The sequence below is a fragment of the Cyprinus carpio genome, chromosome A17, assembly GCF_018340385.1.
Source record: "Cyprinus carpio isolate SPL01 chromosome A17, ASM1834038v1, whole genome shotgun sequence".
Classification (NCBI taxonomy): Eukaryota; Metazoa; Chordata; class Actinopteri; order Cypriniformes; family Cyprinidae; genus Cyprinus; species Cyprinus carpio.
In genome coordinates this window covers 6,508,147-6,526,614 of record NC_056588.1, presented here as the reverse complement: position 1 = coordinate 6,526,614, position 18,468 = coordinate 6,508,147, and the positions used below count along the sequence as shown (strand labels likewise).

The 18,468-nt window shown below is 35.1% G+C and overlaps 1 protein-coding gene across 1 annotated transcript; it reads left to right on the top strand.

Annotated features, from left to right (window-relative positions):
• The first annotated feature begins 5,916 nt into the window (after nucleotides 1-5,916).
• LOC109104784 (ensconsin-like) lies at nucleotides 5,917-14,734 on the top strand. Its single transcript, XM_042773765.1, is given in 15 exon segments — nucleotides 5,917-6,285; nucleotides 8,072-8,197; nucleotides 8,413-8,487; nucleotides 8,586-8,749; nucleotides 9,188-9,293; nucleotides 9,424-9,537; nucleotides 9,716-9,863; nucleotides 9,958-10,080; nucleotides 10,468-10,655; nucleotides 11,736-11,892; nucleotides 12,145-12,316; nucleotides 12,705-12,806; nucleotides 13,927-13,977; nucleotides 14,050-14,242; nucleotides 14,587-14,734. Coding segments are annotated over 15 exon segments (1,863 nt in total). The 5' UTR covers nucleotides 5,917-6,152; the 3' UTR covers nucleotides 14,598-14,734.
• Nucleotides 14,735-18,468: the final 3,734 nt, after the last annotated feature.

The following is an 18,468-nucleotide window of genomic DNA, read 5'->3' as shown; positions in this document are numbered from 1 at the left end:
TTTGTGAATAGATAAGATCCCTAAAGTTGCAAAGACTAAAGTCTCAAACGCAAAAAGATATTCTTTATAAAAGTTAAGACTTGTCCACGCCCTCCTAAAACGCCTCGTTTAAATACGTCCCCACATCTATAGATTTGTATAACGCCGCCTAAATGTTCACGCAAAGAAAGAAGGCCTAACTTTATTGTTGCTGTCACCGCTGCCATGTTGTGAAGAGGCTGTGTGTTTCCTTGCAAAAGCGAAAATACATTGTTTGGTCTCACAAAAGAGGACACAACTAGAAATCAGTGGTTAAGTTGTATAAACAACACTGTTCCAGAACAGTTTAACACAAATATTCAGATGTGTGCAGAACATTTTATGGAGGACTGTTTCCTGATCCTGGGAGAGAAGACTACAATGCCTGATGTTGTGACTCACAAACTGAGTACGTTTTCAAATTTAAAGGATTTGCCCCCCAGCTCTGCATATTTTCCATGTCTCTCTTTGTTAACACACCTGATTCAGATAATCAGTAGAACAAACGTCTGAAGCGATAAGAGAAACATACAAAATGTGCAGAGCAGGGGGGTGCAAGGACTGTAAACTACAAAACACGACCTACCCCAACCCTAAACCTACCCTTACAGTAGGATAAACACAGCGTTGGTACCATAATCTGATAGATAGCATTATTCATTAGAACACTGGGACACTGCATATCTTAAGGGGCGTAACTTTTCCATCACACGCTTGAGGTATTTGGCCAAATCACAATGCACTGGATTGCTGGCCAATCAGAGCACCCCTCACTTTTCAGACCGATGAGCTTTGTAAAAATCGACACGTTTCAGAAGGCAGGGCATAGAGGAGAAACAATAATGTACAGTATGTGGAAAATAATGATTTTTTTAAACCTTAAACGGCATAAACATTTCATTACACCAAATACACAAAATAATGTTATTTTTAGCAACATCATATGACCCCTTTAAATCGCTGGGGTGTATTTGTAGCAATAGCCAAAAATATATTGTATGGGTCAAAATTATTGATTTTTCTATTATGCCAAAAATCATTAAGACATTAAGTAAAGATCATGTTCCATGAAAATATTTTGTAAATTTCCTACTGTAAATATTTCAAAACTTTATTTTTGATTAGTAATATGCATTGCTAAGAACTTAATTTGGACAATTTTAAAGGTGATTTTCTCAGTATTTAGATGTTTTTGCACGCTCAGAATCCAGATTTTCAGCCAAATTTTTGTCCTATCCTAACAAACCATACATCAATGGAAAGCTTATTTATTCAGCTTTCAGATGATGTATAGACTTCATAAAATAAAATCTCACAATATACCGCCTATTTGCTTGGTCTCCCTTTCATGTATTCATATGTTAAGCAAGAGTTAGTGTGAGTAAGACGCTGCTCTCATGTTTTGTGACAGAGCCACATTCCTGCCTCATTCCTTACAAATTTCCATAGTGGAAAAACTTGACAGTGATGTCTAGGAATGTAGCTTACAACAGAGTGGGTCACTTGCTGCTACATACCTATAGGACATGCATAGTTGCCCGTTTCAGCTGACTTCATCTCTTAAAGGAATGCTTTTTTGTAACTAACTCCCATCAAAATCTTTTAAAGGTCACTCAGAAACCACTCACTTTTTACAGCTTGCACAGAGGACGAGGAGTGCGATGCTAACGATTAAGAGGACGACTATGGAGAGGAATGCAGCCTCTGGTTGCTCTGTGACCGCCCAGCCTACCAGATCAGTGCTGATTGGTGCCATGATTGTGATACCTACAGGAAGACAGATCAGATATTAAACGCATTATTTCATGTACATATACACTGAAAAAAAAAAAATGGCGTAGAAACAATTTTCACTTAGAACCTGCTAGGAAATTTCATAAAGAATGGCAAAAGTGGCAAGAAACACTAAATTAAATGTGATATTCTTAAGTAGAAAATAATTTTTGTAATACTACATTAATACTAAGCACATCATTTATATTACATGATTACAGCATGTGAAAATGGGTCTTCTACTCATTACGGTGGAAATTATTTTGTCATATGTATACAAAGTGTATAATTATAAGTCTTATCATAATGTATACATTTTAAGGAGTGGACATCAAACAATTTTTAATTGCTAGTGCTTTACACATAAAAGTCGTCATCTAGTTAAAAATAGATTCAGGAATCTTGTCACAAAAGTTAGTCACATACTTATAAAATTCAAAAGCCCATGAAGAACATTGGTTACCACAGAAATGTGTTTTCATATGTTTCCACTGGTATTACCAAAAGTTTTCCAAAACTGCAATGAAGCAGTTTTAAAGCAACAAATGAAGAAAAAAAGAAACTGTTCTCAAGAAGTCACAGTTCACTTTTGAGAAACCAGATTGTTCTTCTCTTAAGGGCTCTTATCCATAAAACACCAAAGATCATTCACCTAAAAATTACAACTCTCAGGCTTTACTCACCTTCCAAAGTCAAGTACTGAAGTTTTCAAGCTCCAAAACAGTGACACAAAAATACCATAAAAGTATCATAAAATCCAGTCTTCTCAGGCCATAAGAAGGCTTTGCTCAAGTATGATGCCTGACATGTGAATGAATCATTAATTTGAGTCAGAGCTTTTGAATGAATTGGTTGGTCCAGTTCAGAAAAATCAGTCTGAAACTGGATCTGACTGAGCCGGTTCTCGAGCTGACTAAATTACTAGCTTTGTAGTGGTTAACAGCTCACTAGGGAGGAATACTTTTATTGAAAAGCCATGTAAATTTCAGTCTGTTTCTCATGCAAATCTATTGTATGGCTTCAGAAGACTTGGAATATAGCGTAAGAGCGGTATGGACTATTTTTATGATATCATTATGATGTTTTTATTTACTTTTTGAAGCTCAAAGTTTCTGTAGTCATGTAATTTGTGTGTGGCCTGGAATAACCAGAACCAAAATGTTTCATTCCACAAAAGAAGGTAAATGATACAGGTTTGGAACAACACGAAGGTCAGTACTGTAAATGATGAGAGAATTTTAATTTTTGGGTGAACTATTACAGAATATAGAAGGCACATTCTATGAATTTAATATTGCTTGTTTAATATCCATATAAAACTTTAGCTGGGATTGTTTTTTGTAATTTTACCACAACAAATCAAAACAGTATAACCACTTTTTAATGAAATGGTAAACCATCTTCCTTGGTGTTTATACTGTAGTGACATGTCTTTAACATATAATTATAAATCCAACAGAACTACAGGTACGGTAGGTAAACCTCACCCCAAAACCAAAATGACACATGGAACAGGTTCCAGAACAAACCTTAAGAGATCCACCTGCTCTTAGTCATTTACCAACAGTGAAAAAACGCACCTCTCCCAGTTTCGCCGTTCGATTATTATGCTCATTGAACAACGTAAGACCAAATAAACTTTCTCAAAGAGACAGAAACTAAATAATTAACTAAATGGTTATAAAAAAAAAAAAAAAAAAAAAAATCTCCATATGAGCCAAAAATGAACTAATGTACAAGTCAGGATTCATTTTAAAAGAACATAACAGGTGCAAAATATGAGCAAAAACATATTGGCAAAAGGATAAAGTACCTATACAGAAAATAATTCGGTGACCTCCTTCTGTCAGTGAACTCTTGTTTGAAGCGTTCAGATGCAGTCCCTGGGCAGTCTCTCCTCTACTCTTGTATGCTACATATCGGTGCAGACAACAGACATTCTTCAGCCAGCTCCTGTCAGAGTAACACTGACAGGAAAGGGAAAATAAAGCTTTGTCAAGCCCTATTTCCTCATTCTTTCAGTCGTCTTCACATCAGACAGACTGCCAATCACTCATTAACTTCTGATGCACATTCCTCCCTCTCACACCCACTTTCAGATGTACATACTGATATCCACTTACAGAATCAAAAGATTATATGGATGACATTCTATCATAAACACCCACAAAATATGTTTGTTTATTAATTAGAAATTAATATAAGTACTGAACATTAGTTTAATGTAGGGACTTACCATTCCAGCTAGCTACTCCTCGTTCAGAAGTCCCAAGAATCTGTCAAAGGGCTGACCTAACCTGCTTCTAACTACTAACTAGTCTCTCTGTGGGTATATTTTTAGTGTAACTAACAGATAATTTGCATTTACACAAATTAAAGACGTACTCTGAACCCTGGGAACATTTTAAAATCATTTTCTTGCCTTTAACGCTCATTTCCAGATAAATGTAATTTGCATTTGATATATGGTGTAATGTTAGGATGTAGATGAAACCGAGGCTAGCGGTCAAAATGGCTTCATCTCAGCAGCCCAAAGGTAAAAAAATAAATAAATAAAAAAACCCAAGGTCAAATAAGTTTCAAAAAATTATTTACATTTTTTTTCAATTCCACACAAAAAGTCCCAAATGTAATTGTTGAACTTAACTGTACAATATAAAAAAGATGCATAATTTAATTGTAAAATAATTACAACATTTAAATGTAATAATTACAGACTTTTCAATAAAATATATTTTAGCATTTGGTTTTATATCCAGTGCTGACATAAGTTTAAGCTGAAGTACTAAAATTATTATAATATTATTAACTGTAATATTATTATTAATGTAAACTTATAAAATTACTAAGACTATAATACATATATACACACAGATCACAGCCGTGCCAATATACAGCCATATCTCATGTCTACTTGTGGAATATCGCTCATATATAAATACAAACAAACAAACAAACAAACAAACATACATACACACACACACACACACACACACACACAGACATACACACAGACACACACATACAGACACACAGATACATACATACACACACACACATACACACACACACATTTATAAAATAATTTGAAAGCCAATTTAAAATATGAATACATACTATAGTACTAAAATAACAAAAAAAAATCTTGATATACATTTCCAACATTTTTGCTGAATAGTTTGTGGAAACGCCTATAGTCGGTTCCCATTGTGACAACATGCCCCGCCCTATAACCAATCAATTTATGTTCAATGAACTGTATATTTTTACATATGCAATAATGGTAGGAATTTTCAATAGCATTTTTCTAGCCAAACAAAGGTGTTTGTAGAAAAAATTTATTTATATGGGGTAGATGGAGTGGAAAAGGGTGAAAATGTAGTCTGTAGTATCTGTCTCTTCTATTTGCATGATTGGTGTGGCTTAATGGTTCACAGATTACAGCTTGTAGGTTCAAAACTGAGTGCTGAAAGGGCGATTTATGAGTTTACCCAACCCATTGCTCCAGGGTGACTGTCCCTAAACATGTACTGCAAGTTGTTTTAGATAGAAAAGATTTGCTAAACGAAGACTAATGCATTGTAATACTTGTGGACTATTACATAAAAAGCCACAAATATGGATCCACAGTTGTTACTGATAGCGAAGACATAACGTCATCTCTCTGTCTGAGAGCAGATCCTCAAGCCTATCAGAAGTATTATCGGATGTGAAAAACATGTCCAAGATATGGTACTAGAACATTTAATCTGATCTGTGATTGGCTGTATATTTTATGTTACATGTCACTAATCGATGCACAGGATAAAAGCAGGTTTTCTCTGCCACTATTTCTGGACATTGGCATACAGTGTTATGCCTCCCACAATTTTTCATATCACAGTCACCCAGGCAACCACTTCGAAAAAAAGCACTTGCATCCAACTCGGCCTCTTTTGTTGTAGTGTGAATATTTCATCCTTGCTGCAGTTGCTCGTATGCCGTCAATGTGACCGGCCAATGCAATGCAAAGGGCTCTATGGATTGTTAAAGGAAAACACACCTTCAGTAACCACAGCTGCTTCCAGCTGGGTGGGTTTCTATTGTGAGAACATGGCACATGTGCACTCTGTACTTACAGAAGCTTACTGAGTTTGTTTGCCGTGCATGTGTGCTGGACACAGCCCAGACAGCAGCAAATCAGCTGCTCACACAATCTCCCTCAGGAAGAATGTGTTTCACACTCGGTCTCTCTCTCTCTCATCCAGTCTATTCCCTGTTAGAGATGCACTGATAAGCCGCTGGCTGGAGTGGAAGACTTGTGCACAGGGAACACAGATGCTCTACATGTATTAAACGGGGACACACACACTCACTGTAAGATGCCAGCTCATCTGAGCCTGGCAGAGCAGGAAAGTGTGTGGAGGAAGACGGCAAGGACAGCAGAGCTGGGTCTCGCTGCGATCTCGGAGAAGGGACGGATGAAGATGTGCGACACTGCGAGGAAGCAGAGAGGTTGGTGAGATGCAGACGATAAATATGACATTCATTAACCGCATCTGCTAATTCAGGGCTGACAATAAACTGCACACAACTTTGACAGAGCATGTGCATCTTAAAATTCAGGATACAAACATATACAGATCCTCTTAGGTGGCATACGCTGTTAGACCCTTCTGAGTACATATACTAAATAACAATACACTTCTTTATGATTTGCTCAGATAGTGACATTAAGAATGGGTTATGCTTGTGTGTGATGATGCTAGCTGTGCTAATGGTGTTTATAAGGGTCTCACATTACATGATAGATGTCTGTTATGAAACGCCCCCGATGTCAAGTTCATCTGCTTTAATTTTCTTAGAACAAGTGACTAAAATATGCATGCAAATTCTGCAGCTCTGATAGGTTCTGCATCAGTCATGCTCCACACTTCACCCCTCTATATCATTGTTGTGGTGATCTGGAGTGTAAGGTTCACCTAAAGAGTTCACCGTCACCACAAACTCTTCAGTCAGGCACTGAATTTGTTGTTCTACACAGTAAGAGTAAAACAAATGTTGCTTTGTAATGGTCTACAAGCCTAGGGCTGTCTTGATTCAGAAGAAAAAGTCAAAACTGGCATGAGACAAGCCTCATGTACATCTTTATATCTGCCTTTTGGCCTTTAACATTTGTTTGTAGAAGTGTTTTCAAAGACACTAAAAAAGGTTTGCATAGTCTGGGAGCCCAAGCCTGTATTTGTTGAAATACACTACTTAATTATGTTTATAGGTTTATCAGAGTACACTGAACACTAAATTATCATTTTTTTTTAACCCAAGGGTAAGGCCACTATTAATTCTGGGTTAAGTAATGTTGCATGCTTGTAAAGCACCGCTTTTAGGTTTTGCTGAGTTATGAAACGGAGATGCCAAAGGTATACAGTATGAAGTGTCAAAAAAAAAATTTAAAAAAAGTATTTTTTGTAGGTGTCTACAATTGTTCAAGATATATTTATTAGATATATTTATTAATTCCAAGGCTACAAATATCTGATAAAAATCCAGTAAAAACAGAAATATTGTGAAATGTTATTACAATTTAAAATCACTTTCCTATTCGAATAGAATTAAAAATGTAATTTATTCCTGTGATGGCAAAGCTGAATTTACTCCAGTCTTCAGTGTCACATGATCAGAAATCCTTCTAATGAGTTGATATGGTGCTCAAGAAGCATTTCTTATTATTATCAATGTTGAAAACAGTTGTGCTGCTAAATATTTTTGTGAGGACAGTGATACATTTCTTTCAGGATTCTTTGACAAACAGACACATTTATTTGAAATAGAGATCTTTTAAAACACTGTCAATGTTTTTACTGTCACTTTTGATCAATTTAATGCATCTTTGGCAAATAAAAGTATTAAAAAGTTACAGGCCCCTAACTTACACTTTCAAGGGGGAAGCACCATGAGTAAATGAGATTCTTACTTGTCTGAATAACAATGAAACTGATGTATGCGTCACTCAAAGGGTTGTAGTAACATCCTTGTGTGCTTATTTCAAGAATTTGTAAAGACAAAGAGATCAATCATGAAGGCTTCCACTATGCCATGCGTTGCTCAGTGTCGTAATGTTGTAAATCATCACACCTCTTACCTTCTAACCTACCTGTCTGCTTTTCAAACTGGGTTAAAGAGTAAATTTCAGCAGAATATTTAAAGACCAAAAAACTACAAGACTTATGTTTGGTGTTCATATATCTTTTTTTTTTCTTTTTGAGCACTAAGTAAACGGCTTCTCTCTTTTTTTCCCCAGATTCCAGATCTGATGTGAAAACTGATGTGAAACCCATAGCCCTGGAGCAAAAAAGAAAAGCATGTGCTCCACTGAACATTAAATCAGCACAGATTAATATCAACACACGAAATGGAAATAACACAGGTCTTAAATAGCGAATATTTATCCTTCAATTTGCATTTTCCTTTCTCAAACCTTTAGTGCCTGATACTGATGGTATGGATACAATGTCAATAACAATTATGTCTTTAAAGCTGAAACTTCCCAGATGCTCATTTTTGTCATTCATTCCAACATATTTGAATGTATTATATTATGTGCTGCATGAAAAATTTCAGAATAATTATTTTATTATTTAGAGTCAAATGCGCTAAAAGTGGATGAGAGACTGCGATTGGCCCGTGAACGGAGAGAGGCGCATCAAAAACAGCTGGGTATTTCCTTACTCTGTACATACAGTATAACATCATTACCAATTGAAGAACAAACGGAAAGCTTTATTACGTTTTTTTTTGGTGTACCTGGATTGTAGTGCTGCGTGAGCACGGCTGGCTGGCAAAGGAAGAGAGGGCCAAGCAGTTCTATGAGAAAAACCTTGAGGATCGACGGAAGAAGTTGGAAGAGCAGCGACAAAGAGAGGAAAGGAGGAGGATGGCGGTCGAGGAGAAACGCAAACAGAGGCTCAAAGAAGAAAGAGTGAGTTTATGCATGAGATAAATCATGACTGATGCTTGGTGGGAGAGATTTTGTTTGTATAGCATACATATGCTTCCAGTGAAGAGTTTGGACATTGTAGAAAAAATATAAAGTCAATAAAATCATAGGGATGGATGGAATTTTTACACAAAAATACAGATGCATTAGGTCTACAAACTTAATATGTTTTTAAGATTGAGAAACAAATTTTTATAACATTTATATAAACCACCATTACAAAAAGATTCAGTACCAAATACTGGTAATATTTGAATTTATTAATTACATCTTTAATTAAAATGTATTTTGTATACATACATACACACATACACACACACACATATATATACACATACATATCGCTGTGAAGATTTTGCAACCGTGATTAAAAACATACGCAGCATTGGATGATGGGTGTGTTCTCATCCTGTGTTCTAGGAGCGTTATGAGTCTGTGGTGCGGAAGACGATGGAGAAAAGTCAGAAGGCCAAACAGAAACCTGGTCACTGCTCACGAAGTGTCACCAAGAACAAAATCAATAATGGTGAATATTTAAATGCATGATTCAAAATTCAATAACTGGTGCTAAAACTCTCTTCTAGCCTTGCATCCACTTTCCCAACTCCCTTTCTGACCTCTTCCTGTTAGTCGTTCTGCTTTCTGCTCTCCTTTAGCTAAACGCCGCTCTCTTAGTCAGTGGGAGATTGACCTTGTCCGCCGTCTTCAGACTCCTACCATCTCTTATCTAGCCAGAAGCAGGAGCGCTGTGTGTCTGTCACGAGACACAGGTATCACTTTAGACTTAAGAGTTGCATCTATCACTCAGATATTTCATTCAGATGGGTGTAATAAATATTGACTTCCTTTTTTCTTCTTCTCATGCTCATAAAACCTATTTCTCTATACTCATTCATCCTCATGAATTTACCTCATCTTAAAAAACAAAAAAACACCATATGATTTCAGTTGTTCCTATTTGTCATCGTTCAGCCTCATGTCATACCATGAACACCAGCACCACGCGAAAGCCCCAGGTGCATTGTGGGAAAGTGCCAAACAGGCTTGCAAGCTCAAGTCCAAATCTCACCATCCGCAGAACCAGGTAAAAATACACATTCAAATTTCAAACTAATTTTTTAAATATAAAAACAAACATCACTTTGTTGCATGACATACTGCATGTGGTTTTATCTGCAAAAAATATTTCAGGTGGCAAAAGGCGATTTTGAGGGACAGGGCTTGAAAAAGCCACAACTACAAGCAACAACAAATGAAATCAAGCCCAAACAGCACACAACCCCACCAGAGAATACTGTCCTCCCTACATCATGGTACATTTTATATATTTGTACAGAACAATCTCTTAGACTTCAGCAAGTCATTCCATTTTATATCACTGCTGTCTAGGAGAAACAATATCAAAGCTGCACTATATGGTAGTAATTTTCAGGTTTGTGTCATTCATCCTTGCATGTCATGCAGAAGAGCAAAGGCAAAGCACAATTGACTAAAGAAACCACTCCAGCTGTAACTTGCAATTTTACGTTTCAACCACAGATGGCGACAGAGGCGCTAAAATTATGTAGTACAGCTTTAAAGCTCTAACTTGTGGTTTTACTTTCTTTAAAGAAATGAGTAAAATCAAACTTTCCTCAAACTCTCAAAATTATACTTTTGGTCATTATGACCCGTTGTCTCTTTATCTACCCATTTCCAAGGCTGCAGTACAGATCACATGTCAGACAAGCCACACTTAAACAAGACAGTTTGCCTCCACTGCCAGAAGAGGAGGATCTAGAATCGGACGAAACACTTGCTCAACAATGTCTGCAAGATAACCAACGCCAGTCGAATCCTGCTACTAATGGGCCTCCGAATCCACCAGCAGGCCCTCAGATTCCTAATGGTAAGTGAAAGTCTTGCTCAGACACATTTTCCAATAATTCCCACATTTTCATAATATTAATAACTCAGTTTAAAACCTTTTTGCTACAATGGTACTGCATTAGGGTTAGTTATGTAACTATAGAACATACTCAACAAAAAAGGAGATTGCAATGGCAGTCAGGGCTCCAAAGTAAACATCCGAACAAAGCTATGAAATAACACAAAATATAAGAATAAATTGCAGTAAATTTTATATAAAGTATATATATAAAACAGCTATATAAAAAAAACACACACTGTAAACAATCACAATACCAATGGCATGAAACCTGAATGGAACTCACATTTTAAAGTAAAATTTAATAAATCAGAAGGTTGTCCAGAAAAAAAAATTGGACACACAAAAAACCTGCTAATAATACTTATATATTTAAAACATTTTAAAAATGAAAACATTAATTTCCTCAGTCAGTCATAATTAGGCTGCATAACTGAATTATGAATGGGAAGTACAAAGCTTTAAATGTTAATTGTTAAAAAGCAATGTTATTATATAAACAGGTGCAAATACATATATATATTTAAATATAGTGGTATATAGTGCAAAATATATAAAATGTTAACAAAAAAGCTATGCCTGAAATGATTCGACTACCTGTGGGAAATGAGGCAGATATTCATAGTATTATTTGAGAAAAACTTAATTAAATAGGGCCTTATTAGGCTTATCTCTTTTTGCTCCCACACTTTGATGACTTCGTCCGTTAGTTTTATCTTCCGCTTTTTCTTTTTCTTACTAGCTTACTCCATGCCGCCTGCCTCACCCATCACGCTGGGAAGCTGCAGACAGAGATATATATATATATATATATTGGCTATGTATTCTCCTGCTGTATAGTATATTATACATATATATACGGCATATATTTATCGATATAAATTATTGACAACTATATATCGATAAATCGATTAAATCGATTAGTAGTCTAGGTACGGCATATTATATACTATGGAACATATTGCAAGTATATATATATTAGGATATATATATTATATCTAGGATTATATAACACACACACACAGCTTGGACTACATTTAGGACCAAGTCAGATTGGTGACGCGGCTCAAGTCAGACCTACAGCTTGGACTACAGATGCAGAAGAGGCCACTTGCCTGCTGACGGAGAAAAGGAGACAAGCCCGACTCCAGAGACAGGAGGAGGAAGAGGAACACAGACTGAAGGAGGAGATGGAGAGGTTTTTTTTTTTGTATTCTTACCTTTCCTCTATCAGTGAATCTTCCTCTATCTTTTGTGTCTTTTTGCTTTTGACTATCAAATGCTAAATTTGTAAAATAAAAAAGGCCACAATTTAAAGTTGTTCTTTGGTGAAGTAACTGGACAGTTAAATATGCTAAAGTTAAAATTCTGTATTTAAAAAAAAAAAAAAAAAAAAAAAAAAAAAAACACAGAGTTTGAACTTCATGATGGCAGATATAAATCTTTGCAGAAAGAGCAGAGAGGACCTGTCCCGTCGAAGAGTTGAAGAACGAGCCAGAGAGGAAGCAGAGGCCCTGAGACTGGAGGAGGAGAAGAGGAAGAGAGAGGAAGAAGAGCAATTGAAGGCTCAAGAAGAGAATGCTCGCAGACAGAAAGAGGAGGAAAACAGGCTTCAACAGCAGGCATTAAAAGCTTTTGGATGTTTAAATCACTTTTCCAAACCTGGTTTAATGTGTAAAAACAATTTCCGAATGGTTTACTTAGTGTAACTGAAAAGTGAATACATTTTGAGCATCCCGACCAGCACTGGCTTGAGTTTGAGTTTGTCTGACCAGTGGGGAAGTGCAGGAAACATGTTTGAAAACAGTCAATAATGTTGCAAGTGCATCTGGTCCAAAAAATACACATCAGGCTTTATATACGGTGATTCCTGTGCTCCTCTCATTGAGTTTACACGTCTTCAGACCATTTATTTTTTCTCCTTAAATAAAGCTAGGATCATATATTAAATGGATTATTGGAAATAATTAAATAAAAAAAATCCTATAATGCTCCATAATCTATTCTCAGAGAGAGCAAGAGGCTCGTCAGAGACTGCTGGCAGAGCAGCAGAGACTGGAAAGAGAGAGTCGCTTCCAGAGAGAGGAGGCCGAACGCCAAGAGAGGAAAAAGGTAACCCTAACTTAGAAACAGAATCACTTTCAAATATATACAACATTAATACCATTCTGAACACTGCAATTTGGGGTCAGTAAGTTTTTTTTTGTTTTTTGTTTTTGTTTAAAGAAATTAATACTTTTATTCAGAAAAGATGCATTAAATTGATTAAAACTGACAGTTAAGACATTAATCATATTAAAAAATACTGTTCTTTTGAAGTTTTTTTTTTATTATTAAACCAATTTATCATAGTTTCCAAAATATTATATTTCCAAAATATATTAAAATATAAAAAAGTAATTTAATTTGAAATAATATTTCACAAGATTACTGTTTTACTGTATTTTAGATCAAATAAATGCAGCCCTGGGGGCATATTATCTTATCTGTTTGGTAACCATAGTAATTTCAGTTAGGACCACATTTATTTCCTAAGTGTATTATCTTATCTTAACTACAGATAGGAAGGAGGTATTACAGAAACCTCCTAACTTGACAAAAAATCCTAAAAACTGTCTTAACTTTTGGACAACTCCACAGATATCCTAACTTCAAAATTATTTGAAAGCTAACGGAAAAACTTCTTACAATTGCGTTGTCCAAAAATGGTATTACATTTATTAATAATTGAAAATGAAGAGCAGAGATGTTTAATGGTAGAAAGACTATTAGAGGACCCTGAGGATGTGTTAAATTTTGATGAAAAAACACTTATAAGTAATTACAGACTGCCACGCAACATGATATTACAGTTGGCACAGGAATACAACCAGCATTACAGAGACAAAAAAAGCATCACAAAGCATTACCGCTTATAGTGCAAGTGACTAATGCCTTACAGTTTTTTGCAAATGGTGATTTTTAAAGTGAAGTAGCTTCTATTATTTTGTTTACCTCATCAGCAGCTTGCGCAGTGTTGGTTGCTTGGTAACAGACCTAAAAGTGGATTGTCAAGCATGATAATGGAATTTAAGATTTCCTAATTAGAGATAAGATACAGTTTTGTGAGATAGGATAAGAATCCCAAATCAGGTTATACGCCTCCTGGTGAGCAAAAGAAGCTTCTTTCAAAAACACTGAAAATCTTACCACTTCCTAATGTATATTGTGATTTAAATTTTTCCCAAATCAGCGCCTGGAAGAAATCATGAAAAGAACAAGACAGACAGGCTCTGATGACAAGGTAAGACTATCACTGGCAGGCGGTTTGTTTATGCCCCATCTAGAGGCCCTGCTCACTTTCTGTCCTCTTTAGAAAGCTGCATCAGTAAAGGACAACTTGCCTTGTGACAACGTGAAGTCTGTAATCAGGCAACCAGATCCAGGAAAAATGCCAAAGCTGGAGCTGAGGGACGAGGAGGATATGCTTCCTACTGTGGCCTTCAAGGAGCGACGGTCCTTCCGCAGTCTTTCTGGCCTGGATGAGATACAAGCCCATCAGCAAACCGGTATGTGAATGCATTCATCTGACTTAATGTAAATCTGCATTTAAATCAAACATAAGCTAATATATTAAGTTAATATTACACAACTCAATCTTAAATTTGATGATTCAAGGATTAGATTAAATATAACGCAAGCATGGTGTTTAACAAGTTATTTATTTAAATATAATTGAATGATATCTGAAGTAAAAACCATCTGATAAAAAAAATAAATTGTTATATAGTATACTATTAAATGCATGCCACCTGTTTTTATATTATAAATACATCTGATTTAAGTCAATTCATATTTAAAAGTTGCCATACAGTTGGTTTACAACATGTTAATGTTCTCCCCCATGCTTCAGAGGTTATTTAACCCACGGACCTGTCTTACAATGCCAAGATCGTCAGAGCAACTTCAGCAAGTTTGTCTTTCTGACAAACACAAATACAACATATGCACTTGATTTCCCTGCACTTTAATAAACCTGTAGTTTAATAAAGTCACACTTCCTTCTACAGATTACAGTTCCTTACTCCCCTTAAATTACTGCTTGATTTGCTAAAGTGACATCATGCATCGCTCAGTAAACAGATAGCTTTGGGTATGTGGTAAGATTCACATAATAATAATAATAATAATAATAATAATATTATTATTAACAATGATAATACTTGAATAATACTTAATGACTTAAAGGTAGACTACCCACCAAATAAAACTTGAATTATTAATTTTTAAGCTTTAATTTCATAATATTTTATATTTTAGCCAGTATGTTTATGGTGTTATGGTTTCTCCTCTGAGCAGTGACATAATAGTCTTATAGATTTATCAGTCTTTTTCATAAATATACACATGTAAACAGTGATTCACCTGCACGAATGCATACTGTTTTAAGGTGTGGGGTCAGTATGATTTTAAAATAATTAATACTTTTATTCAGCAAGAATGAATTAAAATGATCAAAGGTGACAGCAGAGACTCAAGATTTGTACAAAAATAATATTTAAATAAATGCTGTTCTTTTGAATTTTCTGATGTATTATAGATGCCAAAAAATATAAGCAGCAATATTTTCAACACTGATAACAATAATACATTTTTTGAACACCAAATCAGCATATTACAATGATTTCTAAAGCATCATGTGACATTGAAGATTTGAATTCAGCTTTGCATCACGGGAATAAAATACATTTAAACTTAAAAAAAAAATTAATCTTAATTTCTCAATATTTGTATTATGATTGTTATTTAAATCAAATAGATGCAGCCTTGGTGAGCATTAGAAAAAAAAAAAAATCTTACAAACCCCAAACTTTTGAATGGTAATGTCTGTGCATTTATTTTTAACCAGATATCTGTGCTAGAAATCATTCATGTAATTAAGAATCTCTCTTTGCAATGCTGCTGTTTTGACTCATGAGGGTACACAAGTATACAGAGGTCATGTTCCATCTGTCCTTATTGCTGACCAGTGATTCTGTATCTCAGTATTACAGCAGAGAGGTGAGCATATTCATTTCCACAGTTTCATGAGCTGGTTTTGCATTGCTGCTATTTAGCTGTTCCAATTAAAAACACCCCCCCCACAAGCCCTTTTAATAAATGAAAATGATGTGCTCGTCTGCCTTATAAACTTAACTATATTGTGCTGGTACCTGCTGACCTTGTGCAATGATAGAGGCTTATGCAAATATGATGTAAAGATGTAAACAGTTGAATTCCTTTTTTTATTGGTGTAAGTAAATAAGCTTAAAAAAAACAGACTGGTTGTTGGCGTTTATATATGTAACTTTTTTTTTTTTTTTTTTGTATTTTCACATTCTACAAAAACACTATTAAAAAGGAATAACCGTCACATTTCCCGCTGAGGTTTTGCATTAGCTGAAATTGTGTGAGAACTGAGTGTTCTTGTACCCCGAGAACATTGTTACATGTTTGGTAAATGGGCTGCCAGTGAGGCAAATGGTGACAGAAACCTCAGATGAGAAGAATCCTGGATAATTGGAGCAAGTCTAGCAGAGAGGGCATGTGGTTCAGTACTGTTAATTGATGCCTACAAGAACTGCAAACAAAAAAAGCTTGAGACTTAATGAAAATGTACACGTCTTTATAAACAATTGTTTTCTGAATTTCTGCTAAAAAGATGTAACAATCATACATTTACAAAAAGCTGATAATGAGAACTTTGAAAACTAGAAATAAAAAGACATCTCTCATGTAAAGAACACAAAGAATATAAAAGGTGTGACACTGGTGGTCTAGAAATAATAATAAAAAAAATTAGAAAAAAATGTTTTCATACTTGTATTATAGGCCTACTTTAATTGTAAAAAATGGTTAAATATTATTTTGTTTCAAAAAGGTATTCAATTTTAAGCAATATTACATTTTTTTATTTTTTTTTTAATAAAATTCAGATCTTTTACTAGTTAACTGAATATGAATTCAACTGATTATGGCAAAAATGTGACGTTGTTGTACAATGTTAATGGTTATATAAAGACTGACAGGCCAAAATGCCCAATTTAACTTCATGTTAGATAATAATTTATCTAACTTATCTAATCGTTCAAAACGATGGGATTTGTGCCCCTAATGCTCAAAAAAACTAAATGGGACAACAAATTGTACCCTATTCCTGGAAAGTGCCACATGCAACCATAACAGACATTGAACCTCGGTGGATTGAATTTTGCAGCACTTACCAGATTTTGTGGGATTAAAGGGAGTTTGGACAACATTTGGTTGGATCATCCCAGCAAAGCCGCATCAGATGACACAAAGGCATCGCTGTTTGAAGACTTCTCTGGAGCTCTCAAGTAAATTTAGGCTAATTGCATCACCTGTCCACAGGTGCTGCTTGACTGTCTGTGAGACGACCAACTGTGAGCCGTATCATGTCACCTCATATTGGTTTAAGATGAACATGAAGTATGGCAAATTAATCTATCTGTGCCTAGACAGCAGTTTTATGTGTTTATATCCAGCTATATTAAACTGAGGTGTGTCGACAGCCCGAGCTCGACGTGGACAGATATAAACAAACGTAGATGTTCGAACCGACCAGCAGGTGGCGCTACAAGCCAATAAAAAAAAAGAATACTACTAATAATAATAAGAATACTAATAAAAAAGATTTCCAGTATTCCCGGTGACTAGGATTAATTTTCTTGTCTTTTAGCAATAAAAATAATAAATGTATAAAATTAGGATACAATAAAACACACAATTAACAGACATGGCAACCAAATGATATATCATTTATTGCACTCCAGTGCATTCAAACATGAAAATGTAACAATTTTCATTACAAAAGCAGGACTTGGTGACTTTTAAAAATGTTAAAGACACAAGTTACGCTCCATATACATTCTCATGCAGAAGGTTTGGCTTGTTTGCAATATTGGACATATTTTGCTCAGAACTGTATCAGGATGCATTAACATTCTGGTTTTGTCCAGAGTTCACTTTTATTTGCTATGATCATGCAGCCAGAGTGCTTGCTCTGTACTGTGGATATATCAGCTTACAATTTAGGAAAATATAAGAAAACACTTTTTACAACATATTACAGGCCCCACAGGCTCAAATTAAATCCTTCAGTTTTAGGATTTATATCACTCCAGAGATCTAAAAACCACCAGTAACACCTTCAGTGTCCAAAATATTACAAATTCAGGCAAAATATTGTATTTAAAATGTGTAAAATGACCAATAAATGTGTTAGATGTGTGCTCTTGCATTTTGTAGAATGCATAAAATATACTGTAAGTGCAGGATTTATTACTAAAATAACAGGCAAATTCATAATTTGTTCACTGTGTTGGGGATAGGTTTCAGAATCTTTAACTGAATCTTTGGCAGTTCTTGTCTTGAGTTTAAAAAAAAAGTGCTGTTGACACTATAAAAGTGTCTCTTAACTTAGAGAACCCTATATGATATTTCTTAATACCATAATACCCTGGCCTTATCTTATCAAAAATGTAAGTGGAATATAATCAAAGCATGTTGTGCTGAAAAGCCTTCATTTTTACTATATAATGCAAAAAATAAAGGGGTATATCTAATGTGATCACTTTTTAAAAAAAGATACATTCAAGATCTCATAGCATAACAGCTTTAAAGCATACCAAAAACCTTCACTTACTTTATACAAACAGTTGCACAGTCTTACAGATGCTTTTTCTTCATATAAGTGTATGCACAAACAACTTAAAAGGCCAAAAACCATATACCT